The sequence below is a fragment of the Pseudoliparis swirei genome, chromosome 10 (assembly GCF_029220125.1).
Source record: "Pseudoliparis swirei isolate HS2019 ecotype Mariana Trench chromosome 10, NWPU_hadal_v1, whole genome shotgun sequence".
In the NCBI taxonomy this organism is placed as follows: Eukaryota; Metazoa; Chordata; class Actinopteri; order Perciformes; family Liparidae; genus Pseudoliparis; species Pseudoliparis swirei.
The window spans coordinates 17,559,295-17,582,815 of record NC_079397.1 but is presented as its reverse complement, the minus strand read 5'-3'; the positions used below and the strand labels follow the sequence as shown (position 1 = coordinate 17,582,815).

At 49.2% G+C, this 23,521-nt stretch overlaps 4 protein-coding genes across 10 annotated transcripts in view; 2 read left to right on the top strand and 2 right to left on the bottom strand.

Moving 5' to 3' along the window:
- plxnc1 (plexin C1) overlaps window positions 1-3,171 on the top strand; it is a 32,942-nt gene extending 29,771 nt beyond the window's left edge. Inside the window, exons 27-31 of one of the 2 annotated variants that reach the window (XM_056424797.1) lie at window positions 500-663; window positions 741-888; window positions 2,452-2,592; window positions 2,680-2,754; window positions 2,956-3,171. In XM_056424797.1, the coding sequence (XP_056280772.1) occupies window positions 500-663; window positions 741-888; window positions 2,452-2,592; window positions 2,680-2,754; window positions 2,956-3,060 (633 nt within the window). In that variant the 3' untranslated portion in view covers window positions 3,061-3,171. Of the gene's footprint in view, window positions 1-499; window positions 664-740; window positions 889-2,451; window positions 2,755-2,955 lie in introns of both variants that reach the window. The other variant, XM_056424795.1, reaches the window with a different exon arrangement.
- LOC130200470 (uncharacterized) lies at window positions 940-2,540 on the top strand. Its single transcript, XM_056424804.1, has 2 exons — window positions 940-1,738; window positions 1,770-2,540. Exons 1-2 carry the CDS (start codon window positions 1,327-1,329, stop codon window positions 2,309-2,311), a joined length of 954 nt encoding a protein of 317 aa, XP_056280779.1. The 5' UTR covers window positions 940-1,326; the 3' UTR covers window positions 2,312-2,540.
- On the bottom strand, window positions 3,164-11,237 carry cep83 (centrosomal protein 83). 6 transcript variants are annotated; one of them, XM_056424803.1, is made up of 15 exons: window positions 10,026-11,152; window positions 9,135-9,285; window positions 8,831-8,923; window positions 7,876-8,007; window positions 7,550-7,801; window positions 7,340-7,471; window positions 7,039-7,153; window positions 6,059-6,203; window positions 5,786-5,935; window positions 5,216-5,291; window positions 4,977-5,134; window positions 4,755-4,884; window positions 4,245-4,345; window positions 3,949-4,138; window positions 3,164-3,783 (listed from the first exon to the last, which is right to left on the bottom strand). In XM_056424803.1, exons 1-15 carry the CDS (start codon window positions 10,223-10,225, stop codon window positions 3,652-3,654), a joined length of 2,157 nt encoding a protein of 718 aa, XP_056280778.1. In that variant the 5' UTR covers window positions 10,226-11,152; the 3' UTR covers window positions 3,164-3,651. The 6 variants fall into 6 exon arrangements, with proteins under 6 accessions (XP_056280778.1, XP_056280777.1, XP_056280775.1 ...); XM_056424802.1 differs by lacking the exon at window positions 3,164-3,783 and adding an exon at window positions 11,159-11,237 and having other exon boundaries at window positions 4,047-4,884; window positions 10,026-10,230; XM_056424800.1 differs by lacking the exon at window positions 3,164-3,783 and adding an exon at window positions 11,159-11,218 and having other exon boundaries at window positions 4,047-4,884; window positions 10,026-10,561.
- Window positions 11,238-12,391: 1,154 nt separating this feature from the next.
- hcfc2 (host cell factor C2) lies at window positions 12,392-22,525 on the bottom strand. The gene is made up of 17 exons (XM_056425268.1): window positions 22,347-22,525; window positions 21,268-21,416; window positions 21,012-21,172; window positions 20,510-20,712; window positions 20,301-20,385; window positions 20,080-20,183; window positions 19,746-19,976; window positions 17,899-18,060; window positions 17,645-17,718; window positions 16,550-16,655; window positions 16,182-16,364; window positions 16,055-16,104; window positions 14,586-14,705; window positions 14,319-14,504; window positions 13,218-13,506; window positions 12,916-12,988; window positions 12,392-12,811 (listed from the first exon to the last, which is right to left on the bottom strand). The coding sequence occupies exons 1-17, from the start codon at window positions 22,501-22,503 to the stop codon at window positions 12,802-12,804; spliced, it is 2,343 nt and encodes a 780-aa protein (XP_056281243.1). The 5' UTR covers window positions 22,504-22,525; the 3' UTR covers window positions 12,392-12,801.
- Between the last annotated feature and the right edge of the window lie 996 nt (window positions 22,526-23,521).

Below are 23,521 nucleotides of genomic sequence, written 5' to 3'. Positions count from 1 at the left end.
ATCATTTTTTACATTTTAATCTTTTTAAACATTTTTTTCTTGTGTTCAGATGTGAACATATCAGTCTATATGTTACTGGGTGAGAGTAAATGAAGATGGCACACAGAAAAAATATTCAAATTTCAGGTTTAGATTGAAAAAAAATCATTTCCAGGATGATTATATGTTTGGAGTGAGGCAGTTTTAACGTTTAAAACTCTCACAAATCATATTAAAATATGTAAATACATTCTCCCTGCAAAGTTTGACTTTGAAAAAAGTGAAGCGGAACAAAGTTATAGGTTTTAGTCCAGAGGATTCAGGAGAGGTCAACAAAACGGCCATTTTAGATTGAATTTTCTCATGTAACAAATATTTATATATTATATATATATATTTCACCTCTAAGTCAGTCATGATGTCCAATATATCCAAATAAAGCATTTACAACTTTTGAAGAAAAATAAATAATGATTATAATTTTGAAAATCCTAAAACAGTATTTTCCATCAACACTCAGGTGGCGGTGCATTCCTACGTGGAGAACCTGTTCCGGTCCATCTGGGGGACGCCGCACGGCAGAGCGCCGCACGCCGTCAAGTACTTCTTTGACTTCCTGGACGGTCTGGCCGACGACATGAAGATCACCGACCCGGACGTGCTGCACATCTGGAAGACCAACAGGTATCGTCGGATCCTGCAAAGCACTCTGGGAGGTTTGAACGTCCGTAACCCGCCCCGCCCCTCCCCCACGGCTCCAGCTTGCCGCTGCGCTTCTGGGTCAACATCCTGAAGAACCCCCAGTTTGTGTTCGACATGGAGAAGTCGCCCCAGCTGGACAGCTGCCTCACGGTCATCGCTCAGGCCTTCATGGACTCCTTCTCCCTCAGCGAGACGCAGCTCGGGAAGGTGAGACGCCACCTCCGAATACATCGTTGAGTTATTATACGAAGACTTTTGTATAATGCGGGGAAAAAAAGTAATAATATAATCTAAAGAAAAAGTCACACTACATTTTGATGAATCTAAATCACAGTATTTAGTATGTTGAAAAATAGTGATAGTACACAGTATGCAAAGTTATTCGGCACGTTGTATTTCAGAGGATTTATTTGACCACATTGAGTCCAAACCTGAATAATTAAGACAGTAAAAGTGAGTTTTGGGCTTCTTGTGAACAAAACTCACAACTCACTGAACAACTAAATGTTCCCTCTTATTTTCATCTGTTAAAAGTGAGAATTACAAACAACTAAAAATGTACAATTGACACATTTCTGACATTTAAAAAAAGAAATTTGTGACCAATTGAGCCTTTTTTTAATAACTGGAATAATCCTCCCGTTCATGGATTCTGTCAGCGAAATAAAAGACTCATTCAGAGACGTGGAAACCTCCCGTTTAGGAAGGGACGCCGAGTTGTGGACACGGTTTAGGTCAGATGAGGAAGACCACGTCATTACTCTTCATCTTCAAGGCCTCCACTGGCTGGAAGACTTGATGCATGCGGTGGTCTTCTTGAGGGAAGCAGACAGGAAGAAGGTCCAACGAGCTCGTCTTCAACAGGAAGAAGGTCCAACGAGCTCGTCTTCAACAGGAAGAAGGTCCAACGAGCTCGCCTTCAACAGGAAGAAGGTCCAACGAGCTCGTCTTCAACAGGAAGAAGGTCCAACGAGCTCGTCTTCAACAGGAAGAAGGTCCAACGAGCTCGCCTTCGACAGGAAGAAGGTCCAACGAGCTCGTCTTCAACAGGAAGAAGGTCCAACAAGCTCGCCTTCGACAGGAAGAAGGTCCAACGAGCTCGTCTTCGACAGGAAGAAGGTCCAACGAGCTCGTCTTCGACAGGAAGAAGGTCCAACGAGCTCGTCTTCGACAGGAAGAAGGTCCAACGAGCTCGTCTTCGACAGGAAGAAGGTCCAACGAGCTCGTCTTCAACAGGAAGAAGGTCCAACGAGCTCGCCTTCAACAGGAAGAAGGTCCAACGAGCTCGTCTTCAACAGGAAGAAGGTCCAACGAGCTCGTCTTCAACAGGAAGAAGGTCCAACGAGCTCGTCTTCAACAGGAAGAAGGTCCAACGAGCTCGTCTTCGACAGGAAGAAGGTCCAACGAGCTCGTCTTCGACAGGAAGAAGGTCCAACGAGCTCGCCTTCGACAGGAAGAAGGTCCAACGAGCTCGTCTTCAACAGGAAGAAGGTCCAACGAGCTCGCCTTCAACAGGAAGAAGGTCCAACGAGCTCGTCTTCAACAGGAAGAAGGTCCAACGAGCTCGTCTTCGACAGGAAGAAGGTCCAACGAGCTCGTCTTCAACAAACATCCAGTCAACCATCCATAACAATGCTCTGAAGGGGAATGCAATGCGTGTCTTTCATGCAGTGATAACAGGATATTGTTGACAAGTAAAGAACACATTTAAACGGTGTTATTGTTGACGAGTGTGTAAGTCGAGTGTCGCTGCTCCTTCCCGTGTTTCAGCATTCACCGACCAACAAGCTGCTCTACGCCAAGGACATCCCTCAGTTCAGACAGGAAGTGAAGGCCTACTACAAGCAGATCAGGGACCAGCCACCAATCACAGAGGCCGAATTCAAGGAGTTCCTGCAGGACGAGTCCAAGGTGAAGGCCGGTTCTGGAGAACCGCTTGTTTGTTTGTTTGTTTGTTTGAACGTGAAGCCGAGCCGTGACAGAGCGTCTCCGTTTCAGAAACACGAGAACGAGTTCAACGAGCCGGCGGCGCTCAGAGAGCTCTACCGCTTCATCCAGCGCTACTTCACCGAGGTCAGCGCTCCTCCTCGCTAACGTTACTTTAAGCTAACGTTGCTTTAAGCTAACATTTGAATCCGTGTCTCAAGCGGTCGTGAGATATCAGAAGTATAAATATTTGTGTAAACGCCTTATGAGTGATGGCCTGAGTTTCTTTGGTGTGTTTCCGCTGGCTCGTTGTCGTGGTGACGCTCCACCTTTGCCTTTTTCTAAAAGATCAAAGACAAGCTGGACCAGAGCGGCGCCCCCATCGAGCTGACGGAGCAACTCCATCACGTGAAGCACCTGTTTGATGGGCTGAAGAGCTGCTCCTGGGACTGAGGAGGGTGGAGTCTCTCTGAAGGAGGAGGAGCGACTCCACAGACGTCAGGAGGACAGACTCGCTTTACATAACAGACTGATGATGATAATAATAATAATAGTATAGCGTTTATGTCTTTTATCTTCCATCAACTCTCTATAAAAACACCCCCACACACACACAGAGAGAGACACAGAGACACACACAGAGACACAGACACACACACACACAGGCTTCAAAGTAAACATGACGACACACAGATGAAGCCTGAGGCTGAACGTTGTTCAGCTGCGCCCTCGTCACACGGAGCTCTCCTCTCCCGTCCAGTCCGGGGTCTTTAAACGCATCTGGAGGAGCGAGGCTGCTCTGACGCCTCGTTGGTTAAAGTGAAGCAACAACAAAGGGAAAACTAGACAGTAAATAACTGGAAGCTTCTAAACGATCAACACCGGAGCTGAAGGTTTGATCACTTGTCAGATTTCACGTCACCAGGACTTGAAGCGCCTCCTCCCTCCGCTCTCAGGTGGGAGGAGCTAAGACGCCAGGTCAGGAAGCACAGACTGAAACGAGAAGTGCGTCCTCTCAATGTCAAGTAGTCCAGAGGTCAGGGGTCAGAGGTCAGGCTGGGCGGGGGGCTCTCGCTGCACCAGAGATCCCAGCTCCTCCAGCTGCAGCTGCTGGGCGCTCTCCAGCTCCTCCAGCCTCCGGCGCAGGAGGCCCAGCTCCCTCTGGTGCTGCTCCTCCTGCAGGAGGAGAACACGGGTCACGCCGCGGGGTCACGTCACGGGGTCACGTCACGGGGTCACACCACGGGGTCACGCCGCGGGGTCACGCCGCGGGGTCACGTCACGGGGTCACGTCGCGGGGTCACGTGGCGGCGCTCCAGGTACTCGACTCGGCGCTCTTACCGGGACGTTGGCCGACGGCGCCTCGGCCCCGAGGAGAGGGAAGGGGGCGGGCGAGGAGGCCGGGAAGGCGGGGCCTACGCCGAAGGTGCCCTGGCCGACCAATAGGAGGCGGCGGAACTCATTGTGTCGCCGCTGCAGCTCCTTCATCCGCCTGTGGAGCTGCGGCGGCTCGCCGGAGGACGAGGAGCGTCTGCACACAACAACAGAGTGTTCATGTGTGTGTGTGTGTGTGTGTGTGTGTGTGTGTACATGGAGGACATGAAGTGAAGTGGCCTGAAGTCACTTGAAGCGTTTACTTGGCGGCGGCGGCTTCCAGCTCCAGCTCCTCTATCCTGGCGTCACGCAGCTGGAGCTTCTCCTGCAGACGCTTCTCCCTGCTCTCTGTCAGAGTCTTCCTCTGTAACACACACACACACATAGAGAGACACACACAGACACACACAGAGCGACACACACAGACACACAGACACACACAGAGAGACACACACACACAGACACAGAGACACACACACAGACACAGAGACACACACACAGACACACACACACAGACACAGAGACACACACAGACACACACAGAGCGACACACACAGACACACAGACACAGAGACACACACAGACACACACAGACACACACACAGACAAATGATCTTCATATTCCAAGTGGAACAAGTTGAGTTCCTCATGTGGTAAATAGGCAAAGGGCCCCCAGCCTCAGAGTCTACAGGCACAGATTGGACGTCTGGGGCCCTCACATTAGGGGGCCCTCGCGGCCCCAGAGCAGCGCCCCCTCTGGGGGGTTCCGGTACCTTCTTCTGGGCGGCCGCCGCCCGCTGCAGCTTCTCTTTGTTGCGGCCGTGTTTCCGCTGCAGCTCGGCGTCTCGCTCCTGCAGCTCGTGTTTCTCCTGCAGCCACTCCACCCGCTGCTCCTCCACCCGCCTGGAGGAGGAGCAAGAGGGTGGAGCGTTGAGGAGACGCGAGCAAAGAGTCTCCCGTGGCGTTGATTCTCCACCGTGAGGGGGCGGAGCTACCTCTCCTCCTCGCGCTGGCTCCTCTCCGCCTGGCCGCGGGCCGTCCGGACGTCCTCTCGGCTTCGCTCCAGAGTTTCTCTCAGCCGCTGGTTTTTCTCCGTCAAGTCGCTCTGGGAGTGGGCCAGCGCCGCCAGCTGCACGCCCAGCTCCTGGTTCTGCTGTTGGGGTCACATGTCGTCATCATCATCATCATTATTATCGTGATGATGTCGGCCGCCCCCCCGCTGTGCGGGACACACCTGCTGCAGGTCGGCCATCTCCGCTTTCCGCCCCTCCAGCTCCTCCAGCTGGGAGCTCTGCTGCTGCACTTTGCTTCTGTGGAAGAAGAAAAAACAGATTCAATCAAGGAGGGAACGAGATTTCTTTAAAAGACGTAGATTAAATAGATGCCATGACAGAGAAAAGCTTATTTTTAAACGTGATAGTTTCTCGTTGTGGCAGCTGTCCCCAATCTGGCCTCGGCTGCTGGCTGGTTGACAATCAGTCAGCTGCTCTGACTGATTGGCAATCAGTCAGCAGCCGATGCTGCCTGTATAAAAGGGCAGCAGAGCTGGAGGGAAGGGGAAGTGAGCAGAGGCGCAGGTTGTGCGGTCTGCTTGTGCGTTGTTGCTGACAAATAAATGATGGCTTTCAACCAAACCTCGTGGTTCCGGGCTGATCCTTGGTGCTGGGGGGGGAAACCCACGGGTAGTGTCCATGGAGCTGCTACACTCGTCTTTCAAACCTCAGCTACACTTCGTCAAGATGGATTCCAGAGAATAAGCCTTTGGCTCTAGATCATGAATATGAGGACTGAGCAGCTGATGGACCTGAGGTTCTGCAGCTCCCTGCGGGCCGACTCCTCCCCTTGTTGGGCGATGCGCAGACGCTCCTCCCCTTCCTCCTTCTGGGCGTGATCCGCCACGTCCTGCAGCGCCCTCTGCTGCTCCAGGGAAGAGAGGCGGTTCTCCACCTCCAGCCTATCGAGGAACACAAAGAGACCACGACAGGAAGTGAAAGGATGAGGAAAGAGCGGCGAGGCGTTCAGGCTCCACGCGGAGGGAGAGTCTGCCACCGGGCGACTAGACGACGGTGATTCTCACTTCTCCTCGTGCAGCGTTGACGTTTTGCGGAACTCCTCCTCGCGGGCGGCCTGCACCTTCCTCACCATCTCCCTCTCTTTCTCCACGAGGACCTCCTTGTGTCGCTCCACTGCCGCCTTCCACGCCTCCACGTCCGCCTGCAGCCCTGAGGAGGAGGATCGGGGAGAAACGAGGTCGTACAGGCTGGAGATTAATGGAGCGACGTGGAATCGGAAACATGTGGCTGGTTTGGTTTTAAAGCATGGATGTTAACGTATATATATATATATATATTCATACAAACAAATATACATAAATATAATAATAGATTATGAATAAATAAATATTAATTAATAAATATATTATATAAATAATATATTATAATAATAAATAAATATATTATAATAATAAAAACAAATATACAGCAACATATATATATTATATAAATTCATAAACATAATATTATTATAATAAAAACAAATATACAGCAACATACATACACACAGCAGCATATATATATGTATATTTGTTTTTCTTTTGGGTTATTTTTAGAAAACTTGCCATTCTTAGTTTGAATGATTTATTAAAAGCTGCTTAGAGCTCGTGGTATGAAGGTAAACTGGTCATATTTCTCTCTTTATCAATTTCACCTTTAAACTTCTGTATTTATTCAAGCTTTTAACCAAAAACTGAATTATAAAGGATTACAATTTAACACACGACAGCGTTATAATTAACCTTTGCTCAATACTCATATTTACTGAGTAGAGCTTGAACGCAACATGCAGGTAGCATGATGGGAATTAATCACAATACAAGAGTCTGATTAAATGACTTCTTCCAGATGTTTAAAGGCTTTTTAAAAAGTTTTTTTTCTCTCTACAGTTAAATTGGGACTTGTTGAGGATAAATATGAAACTTTAGGTCCTCATCACACACTGACACGGCGTCTGTGCCGCTATAGTGTGCCACGTGAATACATGTATGTGTGTGTTCCTCACCCTCTAACTGGCCCTGCAGTGCGTCCCTCTCTCTCTCCAGCTCCCCTTTAGAGCGAGCACACTCCAGTCTGACGCTGGCCGCCTCCAGTCGGTGTGAATGCTTCAGGCCGTCCATCTGACCGCCGCATGAAGACACGTCGTGGTTTGAATTAATTTGGGGGTTCAACGGATCCCTAAAACGCCCCGTAAGGATCGTCTCAACGTTTTGAGCCATGTTGGCCTCCCAAAAACCATCTCACTGCCCAGTGCCAACCGACTGAGAACGTCTCCCGTGTGCCGAGCATGAGCGGCCCCGGCGTACCTGGCAGGTCAGGGCGCTGACCTCCCGCTCGGCTTTGTTCAGGCGCCCGGCCAGCTGGCTGTTCTGCTCGCGCGTCGCGTGAAGCTCGCTCTCCATTCGCTCCAGCTGCAGACGCAGCGACTGACGCTCCGCCTGTCACAACAACAACAACAACAACAACAAATCAGTCACATGCAATCGAGCGATCGACATCTCAGACTCAGACGTCACCTCCAGCGACTTGGCCGCCGCCTGAGCCTCCGTCAGCTGCCGGGTCTGGAGGCGCTGCACGTTCTCGGCCTGCTGGCCCGAGTTGTCCTTCTGGGCGCGGAGCTCGGCCGACTCCGCCTCCAGGCCCTTCAGCCGCAGGTGGAGCTGGGCTTTCTCCCGCAGCAGGGCCTCCACTCGCTTCCCGTCGCGCAGTGGGTCTGAACCCCGGTGCTGAGCCACCAGGTCCTCTCGGTCCGCCTCCAGGCGAGATATCTGGGGGGGGGGGGCATTTCAGTCTCTACTGTTGTCACCATCCAAATACGGAGCGCCCGGAGGAGGAGGCGCACCTCTGCTTCATAGCGGACCCTCCTGTCCTCCAGCGCGTGGGCGTGTTCCTCCCCCTGGTGGTCGAACTGGGACTTGACGAAGGTGAACTCGTAGCGCAGCTTGTTGTACTCGGACCGGTACCTCTCCGCCTCCTGAAAGGGAAGAGACGCCAAGAAAGCCCAAAGTCAGCCAGAGAGGAGAACACAGCTTCTTGAATCCAACCCACTGACCATCATCATCATCATCATCATCACCATCATCATCATCAATAAAACACACGCCACCTGGTGGAGGTGTTTCCTGTTCAGCAAGTTGCTGCTGGAACAAACGTTCATGCAATGGATACTTTGTTTCATTTACTTTGATTTCAGAATTAAATAGATTGATATATATGTTTTATGTTATTCTTGGTAATTTTCCTAAAGTCTCCCCCCCACTGTCTCTCCCCATCTCTCTCTCTCCCCCCTCTCTCTCTCTCTCCCTCTCTCTCTCTCCCCATCTCTCTCTCCCTCCATCCCTCTCCCTCTCCCTCTCTCTCTCCCCATCTCCCTCCCTCTCTCTCCCTCTCCCTCTCTCTCTCCCTCTCCCTCTCTCTCTCTCCCCCCCTCTCTCTCTCTCCCCATCTCTCTCTCTATCCCCTCTCTCTCCTCCATCCCTCTCTCTCTCCCCATCTCCCTCTCTCTCTCTCCCCTCTCTCCCTCCCCATCTCCCTCTCTCTCTCCCCATCTCTCTCTCCCTCCATCCCTCTCCTCCCCTCTCTCCCCCTCTCTCCCTCCATCCCTCTCCCCCCATCTCTCTCTCTCTCTCCCTCTCTCCTCTCTCTCTCCCCTCTCTCTCCCCATCTCTCTCTCTCTCCCTCCATCCCTCCCCCCCCCTCTCTCTCTCTCCCCATCTCTCTCTCCCTCTCCCTCCATCCCTCTCTCCCTCTCTCCCCCTCAAGTCACTGGTCATACAAAGAACATGTGTAGCTCTCACCTCCTCCAGTTTATTGAACCTCTCTCTCACTGGAGCCTCCATCTCCTGTTGCACCTGAGCTCTGAGCAGCTCCAGCCGCTGAGGGGTCATCACCTGGTACACACACACACACACAAACAAAAAAACACACACACACACACAAACAAAAAAACACACACACACATGTGTTTCAAGAAAGTCAGTGAAAGTCAGGTTGCAGAGCTCGATATTTAACATGTAACTCTCGACCCCACCAGAGGACCGGTGAGCTTGACGTGCCGGCGGCGGTCTGGTGACCGCGGCGCGGGTCTCCGGCTGAGTTCACCTGCGCCCGCAGCTCCTCCAGCTCCCTGCTTTTGTCCAGCAGTTCTCCTCGCAGCTCGGCCAGCAGCAGCTGCAGCTTCTCCTGCTGCGTCTGCCTGTCGCCCAGCAGGCGCCTCAGGTCGGCCTGCGCCCGGCCGAACTCGCCCCGCAGGCTGCGGCGGAGGAGCAATCAGAATGTGCATTAACCTCTTAAATAAGACACTAAATCAAACGTCACGTTTCATGGGAAGACATGCATGTTGGTGATTTGATTCATGGATCGGGACACAGTTCTTTGTTCAATGAAAAACAATAACAACTCATAAATAAGGGTATTATCAATAAGCCCCTCCCCCTCCTTGGCAAGTATAAATAATGGATAATTACATTTTTATAATTCATTTACTTTGATTTCATAATTAAATATATATATGTTTTATGTTATTCTTGGTAATTTTCCTAAAGTCTCTCTCTCTCTCCCTCCCCTCTCCATCCCTCCCTCTTTCTCTCTCCCCCCCACTCCCTCTCCCACCTCCCTCTCTCTCTCCCTCTCCCTCTCTATCTCTCTTCCCATCTCTCTCTCCATCCCTCTCCCTCTCTGCCTCTCCCCCCCCTCTCCCTCAAGTCACTGGTCATATAAAGAAAATGAACTTCAACAAGTCAATATAGTATTCAGTAATTGTGAAACTCTTTACTTTGTCTCTTGCACTTTAACCCTTTGCTGAGTTTCTTTTAATCCTAATTGGCAATTAAGATCCTCCATCATCCCGTAGCTGAGAGGACCGACGACCTTCGGCCAATAGAATCTCAGCCTGTCAGTGTTGTTGATGACATGTGGCGATGGAGAAACGAACCTCGAAGCCCAAGACGGCCTGGCAAAGGGTAAGAAAAGGTGCGTCTTAAACTAAAGTACCTGGTGTGTTCCGCCTTCAGCGTCTGGTAGTTGGTCCTGTGGTTCTCGCACTTCATCCTCTCGTCGATGAGCATCTTCTGCAGCTCCATCTCGGCTCCCCGCAGCCCGGCGGACAACCCCAGCGCGGCCGCAGACTTCCCCACGCCGGGCTCCAGGTTCGGGAGGAGGGCCGCCGACCGGCCGAGGGCGGAGGCGGCCATCCCACCTGAGAGCCGGAGAGCAAGAGAAGCAGAGCAGAGGAAACCGGAGAGTCTGGATTGTATTTTGATTTGAACTCGTCAGCTCTGTTTTTAAGAGTGACAACAACTGACTGCACTCTGCAGGGTGCGGTGCTTTGAAGGAGCCACATCATCCCTGTTGTGTTGTTGTCGGTTAGTTGCCATGGCGGCGTAGAGGAGTCCCCCAGCTACTCTTGAATCGCGTCGCCGTCGAGGCTCTGAATCGATCTCAAGTGATTGGTGAGCTGTGTGCGCATGCGCAGTCTGTGATTGCCACTCATCGAGCATCCACTCCGTCTCTGTGAGACCAATGTTCCTCTGTGAGAAATACATTAACAATCACCTTCAACATTATATCGTCGCAGCGTAATCTGTAGTTTCAGAAGCTCAAAACAAACGCAACTGATTGTTTGTTGACATGCTTTAACGTCCCCCGAAGTGGACTCGTCCCGGACGGACGCATCAGCAGAGTGGACTCGATTATAGTTGAAGAATAAACACAATTAAAATGACGTCTGAAATGTTGTTGAATTGATTTTTAAATATCGAGCCGATTGCAACGATATGCTAACCGGCTCGAGAGCGGAGTGCGTCTATTGTCGGACGTCGCAGGCTTTGAGTTTCCCTCCACAGCCACAGAAATGCTCCTCAAACAATAAACTACAATAAACTACTGGTTCAGACTCGTGTGCTCAATGTAAATAAAAACATCACGACACTTCAAACTAAATGCTGAACAACTAACTCAGCTGTTAGCGAAACGGGAACTAGGAACTTTAGCTTGGACACAAGTTTGTGTACAGTCCAGCGCACGTTTGGGTTTCAAAGAATGAATTACGACACTATAAAGTATTATTTAACAACGAAACCGTTTAACTTTCATACGTTGGCAGCTTATTGCCAAGAGACGCTTACCTTTTGTTTAATTTACAGCTTATTTTACTTCTTTCTGTCCGTTTAATATGCTAGCTAGCGCTAGGTTGCTAATCTTCAGACTACAAACTGGGGGATCATGGGAAAGTTTTCCCAGAGTACATTGCGCTATTAAAGGGAGACGAACCCCGTTAATCCTATAAACGCCTTTATACCGGCTATATATATATTTAGCTTTGTACATATATATATATATTGTATTATATATATATATATATATATATACTATTCATAATATATTTATATATACACACATTATATATATATAATATAATATATAAATATTATGAATATATATAATTATATATAAAATGATATATATATATAAATAACCAGATATAACCACATAGGTTAGTTTATAACTTCCCACCAGGGCTCTGCTACTTACTATTAAGTGGCGCACTGAACCATGGAGGCAGTAGGGCGGACTTGTCGTCGTCATGACATTTTGTAGCCCCTTTTTGCGACTGCTTTTTAAATACTTGGACGTTTAAAAATGTACATCTACCAACGTATTTATTATATTAAACTTGTGTTAACCAGACCTCATTTCAGGCATCTACATTTCAGGCTTCTTGCACATTTAATACACCACCTATATTGACTGAATGTATACCAGTCCTTGATATTTATTTAATTTGAGTAACCAATAGCTACTAATATTAAGTAGCACAGTGAGCATATTTGTGTATTTTACCTTGTTTTTAGAATCTATTTCACCACAAAGTGAACAAGTTAAGTTATATCTACCCAGAAAAATCCACACACTGCATGTGGAAATCATCAATGGAGTCAATTTTAATCTTGGGGACAATTAAGACTAAAAACAGGTAAAATCAATAAAAGTAATTTAGGGAAATAATGAGTCAGCAGCTTAATTCAATGCAGCATGTTAAAGCTAAACGATGCTCTATGTATCATGTATATCATGAACAAAACGTCTTCAACCTGAAAGTTAAATTGTTATTATTTGTATATACAAAGATAATGCTCTTTACTGCAAGTAAGGAACCTTTAAAAAAATACTTAAGGTATGAGGGAGTAGGATATGGAAGATACTGAAAGTACTTCTTGTACCACTAAATAGTCAAAACAGTGGAAATTTAACTTTAATTAATATCAGAAACGTGTACAGCTTGTCATGTGAATAATCTGATGGCAATGATCATCAAGAAATGCAAAAAAAATCATGGACAAATAAATGTGACGCAGCGATTAAATTGATAGTGAAAAAGTTTGTAGTAAGGTATTTATGAACATTGGCAAAAACACATTCACAAAGATCTAAAACCTGAAGGTGAATGATGTCATCGTGAAACGACGACAACACTGGAGACGTGACTGGCATGTCATAAACATCAACAACAATTGAATTTTAAAATGGTCCACGTTAAAAAAATATTAAGTTTCTGATTTTTTTCTAAAGCGTCCGACCCAGGAATTCCCTTTGTGACATATTTAAAAATGTTAAAATAGCCACGCGGCGAAACTTATTGCGAAAATCTATTTACACGGTAATAATACGTAAAAAAAATTAATTAACAAAACTATCTTGGGAAATATACAACTTAGTGGGCAACTGGGGCATCTTCCTGAGGTCCAAAACACCGTGTCATCAAACGTCTTCAACTGGAGCTGCAAGAGAGAAAGAGAGAAAGAGAGAAAAGAGAGAAAGAGACGATTAAATAAAATAAATAAAACAATCTAGGGAGTCGACCTCATGGCGTCGCCGTGGTTACCTGTCAGCAGCATCCTGCTCGGCCTCAGCGTGGCCGTCGGCTTTAGACGACGACGTCCTCAACTTACCGAACTCTAAAGAGACGGAAGCAAAAGAGGGAGAGTCACAAAAATCCATCTCTATCTTTGGTTAGTTCATCCCTTTTTCTCTCTTTGGATACTTCATCCCTCTCTCTTCAGTTATTTCATCCCTCTCCCTCTCTTTGGATACTTCATCCCTCTCTCTTCAGTTATTTCATCCCTCTCCCTCTCTTTGGTGACTTCATCCCTCCCCCTCCCTCTCCCTCCCTCCCAGCTGAAGGACCTTGGATCCAGCGGATCTGGGTGGCCGGGCCGTATCCCTGCTCGTTCTTGGCGGCGATGCGGAAGACGACGGCCGGCCGGTTGGAGGCGGAGCTATCGATCTGGGCGTTCTCCAGCTGGCCGCTGCTGGCGGAGCACGCCGTCTTGTTGCCTCGGTAGATCCGGATGAACGCCATCGGCCCGGCACCGGCGGACCGGCTCTTCCTCACCGCCATGTACATGGAATACTCCAAGATCCGGCCTGACGGAGAGGGCGGAGCCTCCCATGTGATGTGGACAGAGTCGTTCACCTGAGTGGGAGGAGCTTATGAGGAGAAAAGTGGAGGAAAAGAGCGACTCTCTCTCTTCATCTCTCAAATGATCTCTTTCTCTCTCTGCTTACTTCATCCCTCTCTCTCTCTCTGCTTACTTCATCCCTCTTCCTCTCTCTCTCTCTCTTTGGTTTCTTCCTTCCTCTCTTTACTCAGTTAATCTCTCCCTCTCTTTACTCACTTCATCCCTCTCCATCTCTCTTTTTGGTTACTTCATCCCTCTCTCTCTCCCCCCCCTCTCTCTCTCTCCCTCCCTCCCCCCCCCCCTCTCTCTCTCCTCCCTCCTCTCTCCCTCTCTCTCTCCCTCCCTCTCTCTCTCCCTCTCCCTCCCTCCGTCCCTCCCTCTCTCTCTCCCTCTCTCTTCTCTCCCTCTCTCTCCCTCTCTCTCCTCTCTCACTCTCTCCCCTCTCTCTCTCTCCTCCTCTCCCCCTCTCTCTCTCCTCCTTCTCCCCCTCTCTCTCTCTCCTCCTACTCCCCCTCTCTCCTCTCCTCCTCTCCCTCCTCCTCTCTGTGTCTCCTCCTCTCCCTCTCTCCTCCCCCTCTCTCCTCTCTCCCTCCTCTCTCTCCCCTCTCTCCCCTCCCCATCTCTCCTCCCTCTCTCTCTCTCCCTCCCTCCCTCTCTCTCTCTCTCTCCTCTCTCCCCTCCCTCCTCTCCCTCCCCCTCTCCCCTCCTCTCTCTCCTCCCTCCCTCTCTCTCTCTCTCTCTCTCCTCCTCCTCCTCTCTCTCTCTCTCTCCCCCATCTCTCTCCCCCATCTCTCTCCTCTCCCTCTCCCCTCCCCCTCCCCGTTACCTTGGCGATCTTGACTGCGCAGGGCGCTCCAGGGAAGCCTGGCTGGCAGGTCTTGAACTCGCTGACGCAGCTGAAGTCTCCGCGGCCGAAGCCGTTGACGCCGGCCACTCGGAACCTGTAGGCGCGGCCCGGGGCCAGCGGCCGCTTCGGCCTGCCGGCGTGGTCCGGAGGGCCCGGCGGCGTTCTCTGGAGGAAGAGGAGGGTGACTCTTCACGGAGACCGACGCCCACCGCGCGTCGCCCTACGCGAGGCTTTCGTTGCGTTTACCTCTCGAGTGTCGGCGGCCGCGGTCGCCTGGTCGCCGTCGGCCGGGAGGAGGAAGTGGCTGACCTCGGAGAAGAGCGTCTTGAACGCGCCAACGTCGAACCACACGGCCTCGCCCGGGTCCTGCCGGGAGGAGAGTCCGAGTTTAGACCGGCGGTTCTCAAACTCTTTCTGTTGCGTCTGAACTTTTAATTAAAAATAACAACTTTTTGTGACTCCTCCATCTGTTGCTTTTTTAAATAATAGAATTACTTTGCAATCAATTTCAATTAAACCAGATTTCTCCATCAGACAAAACAACGTTCACTTTATTAACGGTCTCAATTAAAGCTCAATGTGGAGCTCTTATTTTGAAGGGCAACAGCAGGAAAGACGATCTCACGGAGTAAGTGGCAAGTCGCTAAGAATCTTGGCCGTCTAACATGTTAACGCCGCTACCTAAACATTTACACTGACGTACAGACAGTCTTTATTTATTAATGACTTAGTTTTATGTTTGTGTACTTTGTAATATGTGAAGTTCTCAATAAAGGTCTTGAAATAAAATAACATCTGCATTTCAACTGTAATACCGTGGCGCCCCACTAGAGGGCCACACCCCACAGTTTGAAAACCACTGGTTTAGACCATGATGAAGAGGCGAGGGATGTATTTAATACACTATTTATCGCGGCTCGTTCCACGTAGGATGGAGTAGGAGACCGTCTCGCAAACATCCGGTACAGATATTAATTGTCATGTCATAATTTGACGCTGCCGGCCTCAGACTCAAAGAGCGTTTTAAGAGAATGTGAAACTATCAAGGCATCTAATACAGATCGTATTTAACCCTCCTGTTACCTTTGGGGTCAATTTGACCCCATTCAATGTTTAACGTCTCTAAATAAATGATTTTGCTTCATATTTCATGACTTTTCCGAATTTAATGGGGACAACTGGGAAAACATCAAATTCACATGATGATATGTTTATATGTAAAACATTATTTATTTAAAGAGCTATTTAGGTAGTCAACAAACAAACAAACATACCTCACACTTAAACTTGGGAAACAATATTAATTCTAATAATTTTCTGGAGGTTTTAATAGCTGGGGTCAAATTGACGGCCAGGATTCTTAGCGACTTGCCACTTACTCCGTGAGATCGTCTTTCCTGCTGTTGCCCTTCAAAATAAGAGCTCCACATTGAGCTTTAATCGAGACCGTTAATAAAGTGAAACTTTTGTTAGTTTTTTGTCTGATGGAGAAATCTGGTTTAATGGAAAGTGATCGCAAAGTAGTCACAAAAAGTAATTTTAAAATAAAAATTCAGGGTAGACTATTTTGTTACAACTTTCTGGGAGCGGTGGGACGCAACAGAAAGAGTTTGAGAACCACCGGTCTAAACTCGGCTAACTTGAACCCAGGGGTAAAAGATGTTAGTGAATGTGAAAGTAACAGGAGGTTAAACGCCACATCGGCCTGATCTCACCTGACGTGCGTAGAAGTCCGTTGTCTGGGCAGCAGAACCCGGGCGGCACTCTGTGAAGGCAAAAGGAAAGTAACCCACGGTACATTCCACAGAGGAACACAGGGAGGTGACATCGCAGCATTGTTACCTGGCTGGTGTTGAGTTGAGCTGCTGACCTCTGGGGCGGATGTCTCCTGTGGAGCACCTGGCGTCTCCTGACGAGCACCTGGCGTCTCCTGTGGAGCACCTGGCGTCTCCTGACGAGCACCTGGCGTCTCCTGACGAGCACCTGGCGTCTCCCGTGGAGCACCTGGCGTCTCCTGACGAGCACCTACAACACAAAGAGGGCGAAAGGTCAGCGGGTCAAAGCTGGAAAAACTATCTCAAGCTGGAGGGAAGAAGACGAGGTCGGCTCGGTGATGAAGAGTGAAGAGTGACGTGGGGTCCAGCTGACGAGCTTCGGAGTTAAGCACAACACATCAAAGCCGTCTTCATGTCACGTGACGTCAGACGTACCGTGGCGCCGAACCTCGTCCGGCTCCCGCCCGGGACTCCGCCCCCCTGGAGCGCCGCTCTCCGCCGGGCCGCCGGCTCCCGGAGGCTCCGGCTCGGCTGAAGCGTCCTGGAAGTCACGGGGAGGAAAATCATTGAATTACCAGAAATGTTCCGAATTCTATTTCCCAAAGACACAAGGCGGATTAAAGGGGCGCAGCAGTAGAATCATCAGGCTCCACAGCGAGGACACCCATTGGCTGAGGACGCCTGAAGAGAACGCCATGAAACCAGAATGAACCCCGAAATATAACAACCACGCCCTCTCTCTCTACTCACCTCATCCCTCTCTCTTTACTCACCTCATCCCTCTCTCTATACTCACCTCATCCCTCTCTCTATACTCACCTCATCCCTCTCTCTATACTCACCTCATCCCTCTCTATACTTACCTCATCCCTCTCTCGCTATACTCACCTCATCCCTCTCTCTCTTTACTCACCTCATCCCTCTCTCTATACTCACCTCATCCCTCTCTCTATACTCACCTCATCCCTCTCTCTATACTCACCTCATCCCTCTCTCTTTACTCACCTCATCCCTCTCTTTACTCACCTCATCCCTCTCTCTCTATACTCACCTCATCCCTCTCTCTCTTTGGTCACTTCATCCCTCTCTCTCTTTACTCACTTCATCCCTCTCTCTCTTTACTCACCTCATCCCTCTCTCTCTTTACTCACCTCATCCTTCTCTCTCTTTACTCACTTCATCCCTCTCTCTCTTTGGTCACTTCATCCCTCTCTCTCTTTACTCACTTCATCCCTCTCTCTCTTTACTCACCTCATCCCTCTCTCTCTTTACTCATCCCTCTCTCTCTTTGGTCACTTCATCCCTCTCTCTCTTTACTCACCTCATCCCTCTCTCTTTACTCATCCCTCTCTCTCTTTGGTCACTTCATCCCTCTCTCTCTATACTCATCCCTCTCTCTCTTTACTCACTTCATCCCTCTCTCTCTATACTCATCCCTCTCTTTCCAATGACAGAGCAGCGCTGTAATAACCTGTCAGGACCCAAAGCTCCGCTGACAGACTTCATTGTGTAAAGGTAAGTCACGTCTACCTGGGCCGACGCCTTCTCCTCGTGACTCGTGGCTCCTCCAGCGTGAGGATGGAGAGAATGGAGAGAATGGACACCTGGATAAAGAGAGGAGGCACAAAGTCACCCTGATGAATACGGATTACTTCTTTTTTGGTTCATGTTCTTTCGTGGCAGTCAGATTGATCCGTTACTTTTCTTTCTAATCTTTAACGAGTCCATGTATGTTGTTGTTGTTGTTGTTGTTGTTGTCCTGACTGAGGACACACGTCCCATACCTGTGGAGTCGTTGGTGTCCCCTCCGGGTGGGTTGGCGGGTGGAGGCGCGGGTTGGATCTGAAGGGTGTAGTAGTCTGCTGCCGCTAGGGGGCGCCACGCCACATGCAGCAGGCTGACGGAGGACTTGATGAGCAGCACGGCCTCCGGGGCCGCCGGCCGGGCTGAGGGACAAACATCGAGGAACCAAACTGTTTACTGTTTACTGTTTTATACACAATTAGAGCAAACTAAATAAACGTGGCGATCAGCTCCCTCTTAAAGGGCCGGTTGCAACTGTCACACTGTATAAACTATTGCGAAATAACTCTCTTTGCATTTGATTCTTGTTTATTTGAGTGTAGAAATATTGTACGTGGGAAAATGTCTCTAATATTATAACATAAATCCATTTAATTTGAAACCTTCAAAATAAAAGCACGGGATATTTCTCTAAGAAAAGGTGATTGTATGTCTTTCAAGCCGTCATACAATGATGTATCTCTCCACTCACATACTCTTCACGTGTGCTACAGAAGCAACTATCGAACACCTCTCCATCTCTCTCTCTCTCTTTACTCACTTCATCCCTCACTCCGTCTCTTTCTCTCTCTCCCTCTGGTTCCCTCTCTGTCTGTCTCTCTCTCTCCCTCTCTGATTCCCTCTCTGTCTGTCTCTCTCTCTCCCTCCCTTTCTCTCTCCCTCTCTGATTCCCTCTCTCCGTCTCTCTCCCTCTCTCTCTCTCTGGTTCCCTCTGGTTCTCTCTCTCTCTCTCTGGTTCCCTCTGGTTCTGTCTCTCTCTCTCTCCCTCTCTCCATCTCTCTCTCCCTCTGGTTCCCCCTCTCTCTGGTTCTCTCTGGTTCTCTCTCTCTCTCCCTCTCTCTCTCTCTCCCTCTCTCCATCTCTCTCTCCCTCTGGTTCCCCCTCTCTCTCTCTGGTTCCCTCTGGTTCTCTCTCTCTCTCTCCCTCTCTCTCTCTCTCTCTCTCCCTCTGGTTCCCTCTCTCTCTCTCTCCCTCTCTCTCTCTCTCTCTCCCTCCCTCTCTGGTTCCCTCTCTCTCCATCTCTCTCTCCCTCTGGTTCCCTCTCTCTCTCTCTCCCTCCCTCTCTCTCCATCTCTCTCTCCCTCTGGTTCCCTCTCTCTCTCTCTCTCTCTCTCTCTCTCTCTCTCTCTCTCTCCCTCTGGTTCCCTCTCTCTCTCTCTCCCTCCCTCTCTCTCTCTCCATCTCTCTCTCCCTCTGGTTCCCTCTCTCTCTCTCTCCATCTCCCTCTGGTTCCTCTCTCTCTCTCTCTCCCTCTCTGGTTCCCTCTCTCTCCCTCTCTCTCTCCCTCTGGTTCCCTCTCTCTCCCTCTCTCTCCCTCTGGTTCTCTCTCTCTCCCTCTGGTTCCCTCTCAAGATTCAAGATTCAAGATTCAAGATGTTTTCTCTCTCACTCCACACAGGGTGTCAGTGAATCTCTGCTCAGCAGGAATGTGCCTCAAGTACACTCTCTCAATAAAAACAACACAATATTTACAGTCTGTGTGTGTGTGTGTGTGTGTGTGTGTGTGTGTGTGTGTGTGTGTCCTCTCTCTCTCCCTGTGGGTCTCATCTGGGGTCCTCAGGAGGTCGGGTTCACAGTCCTGATGGCCTGAGGAAAGAACTCTCTCAGTCTCTCTCTCTTGCAGCGTGACTCTCTCTCTCTGGTTCCCTCTCTCTCTCTCTCTCTCTCCATCTCTCTCTCCCTCTGGTTCCCTCTCTCTCTCTCTCTCTCTCCTCTCTCTCTCTCTCCCTCTGGTTCCCTCTGGTTCCCTCTCTCTCTCTGGTTCCCTCTCTTTCTCTCTGATACGCAGACCCGTGTGACTTAACGCCTCCTAGTTCTCCGTCCTCACCCGTCTCCAGGAACCAGAGGTCCTTGCAGCAGACCTGGTAGTTCCAGCTCCTCCGGAACCCGTCGCGGCCGCTCCAGACGTAGAGCCTGGAGCCGACGGCGGCGGCGCAGTGGCCGGCCCTGGCTTTGGGCCGGCGGGCGTACGGGTCGTCGCTCTGGGGGCCCCGGCTCTGCCGCTGGGACTCGGTACCGTCTCGCTGCTCCGGACTTAAGTTCTGCCAGCGCATCGTGTCTGGGACGGAACAAACAGGGCGGACGTGAAGTCGAACGTTATGTTTCAAGCACACGTATTCCCAGAACCGAGCCCATAAAGATGCAATAATAAATGTCTTCACCTAAGTTCAGCACGCTCAAAGAGTCACTGCAGATGGATTCAGCTCCTGTGGCGTTGCATTTGTCTGACTGTGAAACAGGAATCCAGCCCCCAAAAACATACATCCTGCGGACAGAAGGACACGGTGGCGTGTTGAGGCGAGCCGGGTCAGGTGTCACACACACACACACACACACACCTGCTCCACCAGAGATATGACACCGACGATGACAGATCTCTTACTTGTTTCCAATAACACTGGCGGAGTGAAGGCTTCTGGGAAGTGGCGTGGGGCCCCTGGTTTCAGCCGTCGACCAAACCATTGTGTCTGAAGAAAGGAACGGGAAGTTTAAATGTGACGGAATGGTTTGCAAACATGCAAATAAGCCGAGCACAGATTTGTATTTAATCCAAGGTGCAGCAGCAACTAAAGGAAGTAAAAGACGAGCTACCGAGGTCGAGCTGCCAGAGGTCCCCTAACCGGCGTCCTTGCATCCCTCCAAAGATGTAGAGCTTCGGGGAGCCGAGGCCAGCGTAGGCCACGGAGGTGTGGGACTCCCGCGCCGAGGGACCGGGCCCCTTCGTCTCGGGGATGCTCCAGCCTCTGGCCCCCGATATCGACTGCAGCTCCAGCTCATAGAAGTCACCCAGGTATCTAGGATGGAGGGTCAAACTCATTCAGGGATCTGGTTTTAGCTTCTCACAAGAGAGGATTGGCAGCTTTAATTTGCACGTCATTGTGAAATTAATATCTTTGAGTTTTTTATTATCATTTAAATATATAATCTGCAGGTATATCAAGAATGAGAATACTTGATAAACCAAATGTTAAAAACTGCTGAGCCAACTCCATATTCACAAACAACAAGTTCGCTCTGCTTTTAGGATTCACTGCAGAACCCAGTGTAAACAGTGTCTTAAGTGTTGTGTTTCTTGTGTGCATTGACACAGTACCGTGTCACATTGCTGTTGGGGTCTTCACTGTCATTGGCCAGCCCGCCAAACAGGTAACACTTGTTACCCAGAAGAGTGAGGCTGTGTCCAATCCGAGGGCAGGGAGGCAAGCCGTTCCTGGGGGCTCTGGGCTTCAGCTTCTTCCAAAGCCAGCGACTCGCCTGAGCCACACGGGATCAAGAAGTCACGATGATCAAATGTTCCTCGCGACAGCAACCGGGTCGCAATCTCAACGGAAGAACCGCGGCGGCGTTACCTGGAGTTCGTAGAGGCTGTTGGTGTATTTCCCAAACTCAACCATACCGCCGAAGACCAGTATGCGGGTGCCTTCACAGACGAAGCCGTGGGCAGCACAGCCGGGGGGGATGTCACCCCTCACCGCAGGCAGGAACCACTGCTTTGACACTTTGAAAATGAGCAGACGTCGGCCATTGAATGAGACAAAACATTTAAAAACAACCTGGACTCATTACAAAGAGAACTAGAACGGGCCCTCGGTAGAGCGCATACCTTCGCATATCACAAGATTGGGCATTGAATTATGAACATGTTGGCATTAGTTGCCAATTGGATACAAGGTAAAAAGATGTTGACCTTTTCATGACCTTGACCTTTGACCCGATCAATCCCAAAATCTAATCAAATGGTCCCCGGATAATAACCAATCATCCCACCACATTTCATGCGATTTGGTTTAATACCTGTTGAGTTATGCGAGTAACACGCATATAAATAAATACATAAATACACGGCGATCAAAACATTACCAATCTGTGCAGTTAGCAGGATACAGTAGAGACAAACACTTTAATTATTGACACACACTGAGAACATCTATTCTCTTCTCCTTCTTCCGTTTTTCCCTTCACAATAAAAGCTCCAGACACATACAACCCTTTAGCCGTTTAGCTCGTCAATAGACGAGCTAACACTGTTAAAGCCAGAATGTTTACGGTTATATTTAACTGTGTGGTTGTGTCACATGTTACGTTAACGCTGCGCTGACAAAACAAATGAGCTACAAACTACTAGCTAGTAGTTAGTTAGCTCATACGTTGGCTCGTCGTTGGGTTTTGCTGTGAATGCTAACATCACAGTTAGCAGTTAGCTCGCTAACCAGTAACTTCGTAGCGTTACTGACGCTAACTTCTCACCTTAAGTTACGCTATCCAGCTCAAGTTAGCGTCTAGTTTGTACAAAGAAACCCCAGAAAGCCGAAATGATGCTAACATTGTCTCAGAGCTTTTAAATGAACCTCTAAACTCAGAGGACCAGCTGCTGTTTGACACCTTGCTAAAAACATTAGCTGCTAGCCCGGAGCTAACGCTAGCTCACCGGTGTTGTAGACGTGCAGGTCCCCCGCGATGCCTTCATTCCCACCGCCGAACACCACGACCAGCTCCCGGATGGCAGCGGCTCGGTGTCCGTGTCTGGACCTCGGAACCACTCCCGTGACGGAGTGAACTTTCCTCCATTGCGGCTCCTCCGTCATTTTCCCGTCAGGGAGCCTGGAGTTTGGCGCTGTTGACGTTTCAAAGAAGTGGGCGGGGCCAAGGAGCCGTCGGGAGAGTTGAAGAGAAGGCGAGACGACGTCTCACTCTGTCTCGTTTACCGGGTATCAAAGTTAAAGTTAAAACAATAAATAGCAACAATAAATATTTGCTGATTCTACGAAATAACTCCGGTGGTGGTCACCAGGGTTATCTCGGCTTAGGTTTGGGAAATAATAATAAACTATATAAAGATTGTGTTACAGACTAGATACCAGGAAATTAGTATACATAAGTATTAAATGTACTAAATGGGTGGAATGCCCGCTTAAAGATGAAACGTTTTCTTGTCATTGCAAGGACACATCAGATATTGCCGTGGCCTTTGAGCAACACGATGGTACGGATGGTCCAGAGTGCAGAGTTGGTTGAATCACGAGTTATTTTTATTGTACAAAAAGGTTCTCTAGCAACTCTGGTGGAGTAATAGACCCAATTAATGTCTAAGCAAATTGTTCTGCTTACCAATAATTCCATTGTTTGTCATCCAATTGATTAATTATATTGGCTTCAGCAACATGCAGCACGTACTCAAAGTGTAATCAACCCATTTTAATTTACACACGTACTGCACCAGTGTGTGTACGTGCGTATACGTGTATGTGCGTGTGTATGTGTGTGTGTGTGTGTGTGTGTGTGTGTATTAGAACAGGAACCCCTCCCGGTGAGCAGGAAGCAGGTGACGTCAGTTGTCAGTTGGCTCAACGCTGAGTGAGTCGGAATTACAATAGCCTATTTGTGTGTATATGTGTGTGTGTGTGTGTGTGTGTGTGTGTGTGTGTGTGTGTGTGTGTGTGTGTGTGTGTGTGTGTGTGTGTGTGTGTGTGTGTGTGTGTGTTTGAGACAGTAAAGAAAGAGAGTGTGTGTGTGGGGGGGGGGAATTAGCGCGTCTTAATCTATGCATGCGTTAAGGGTTAAAAAAGAGCACACTCTAAAAAAAAAAAAGTTGAGTCAACTTAA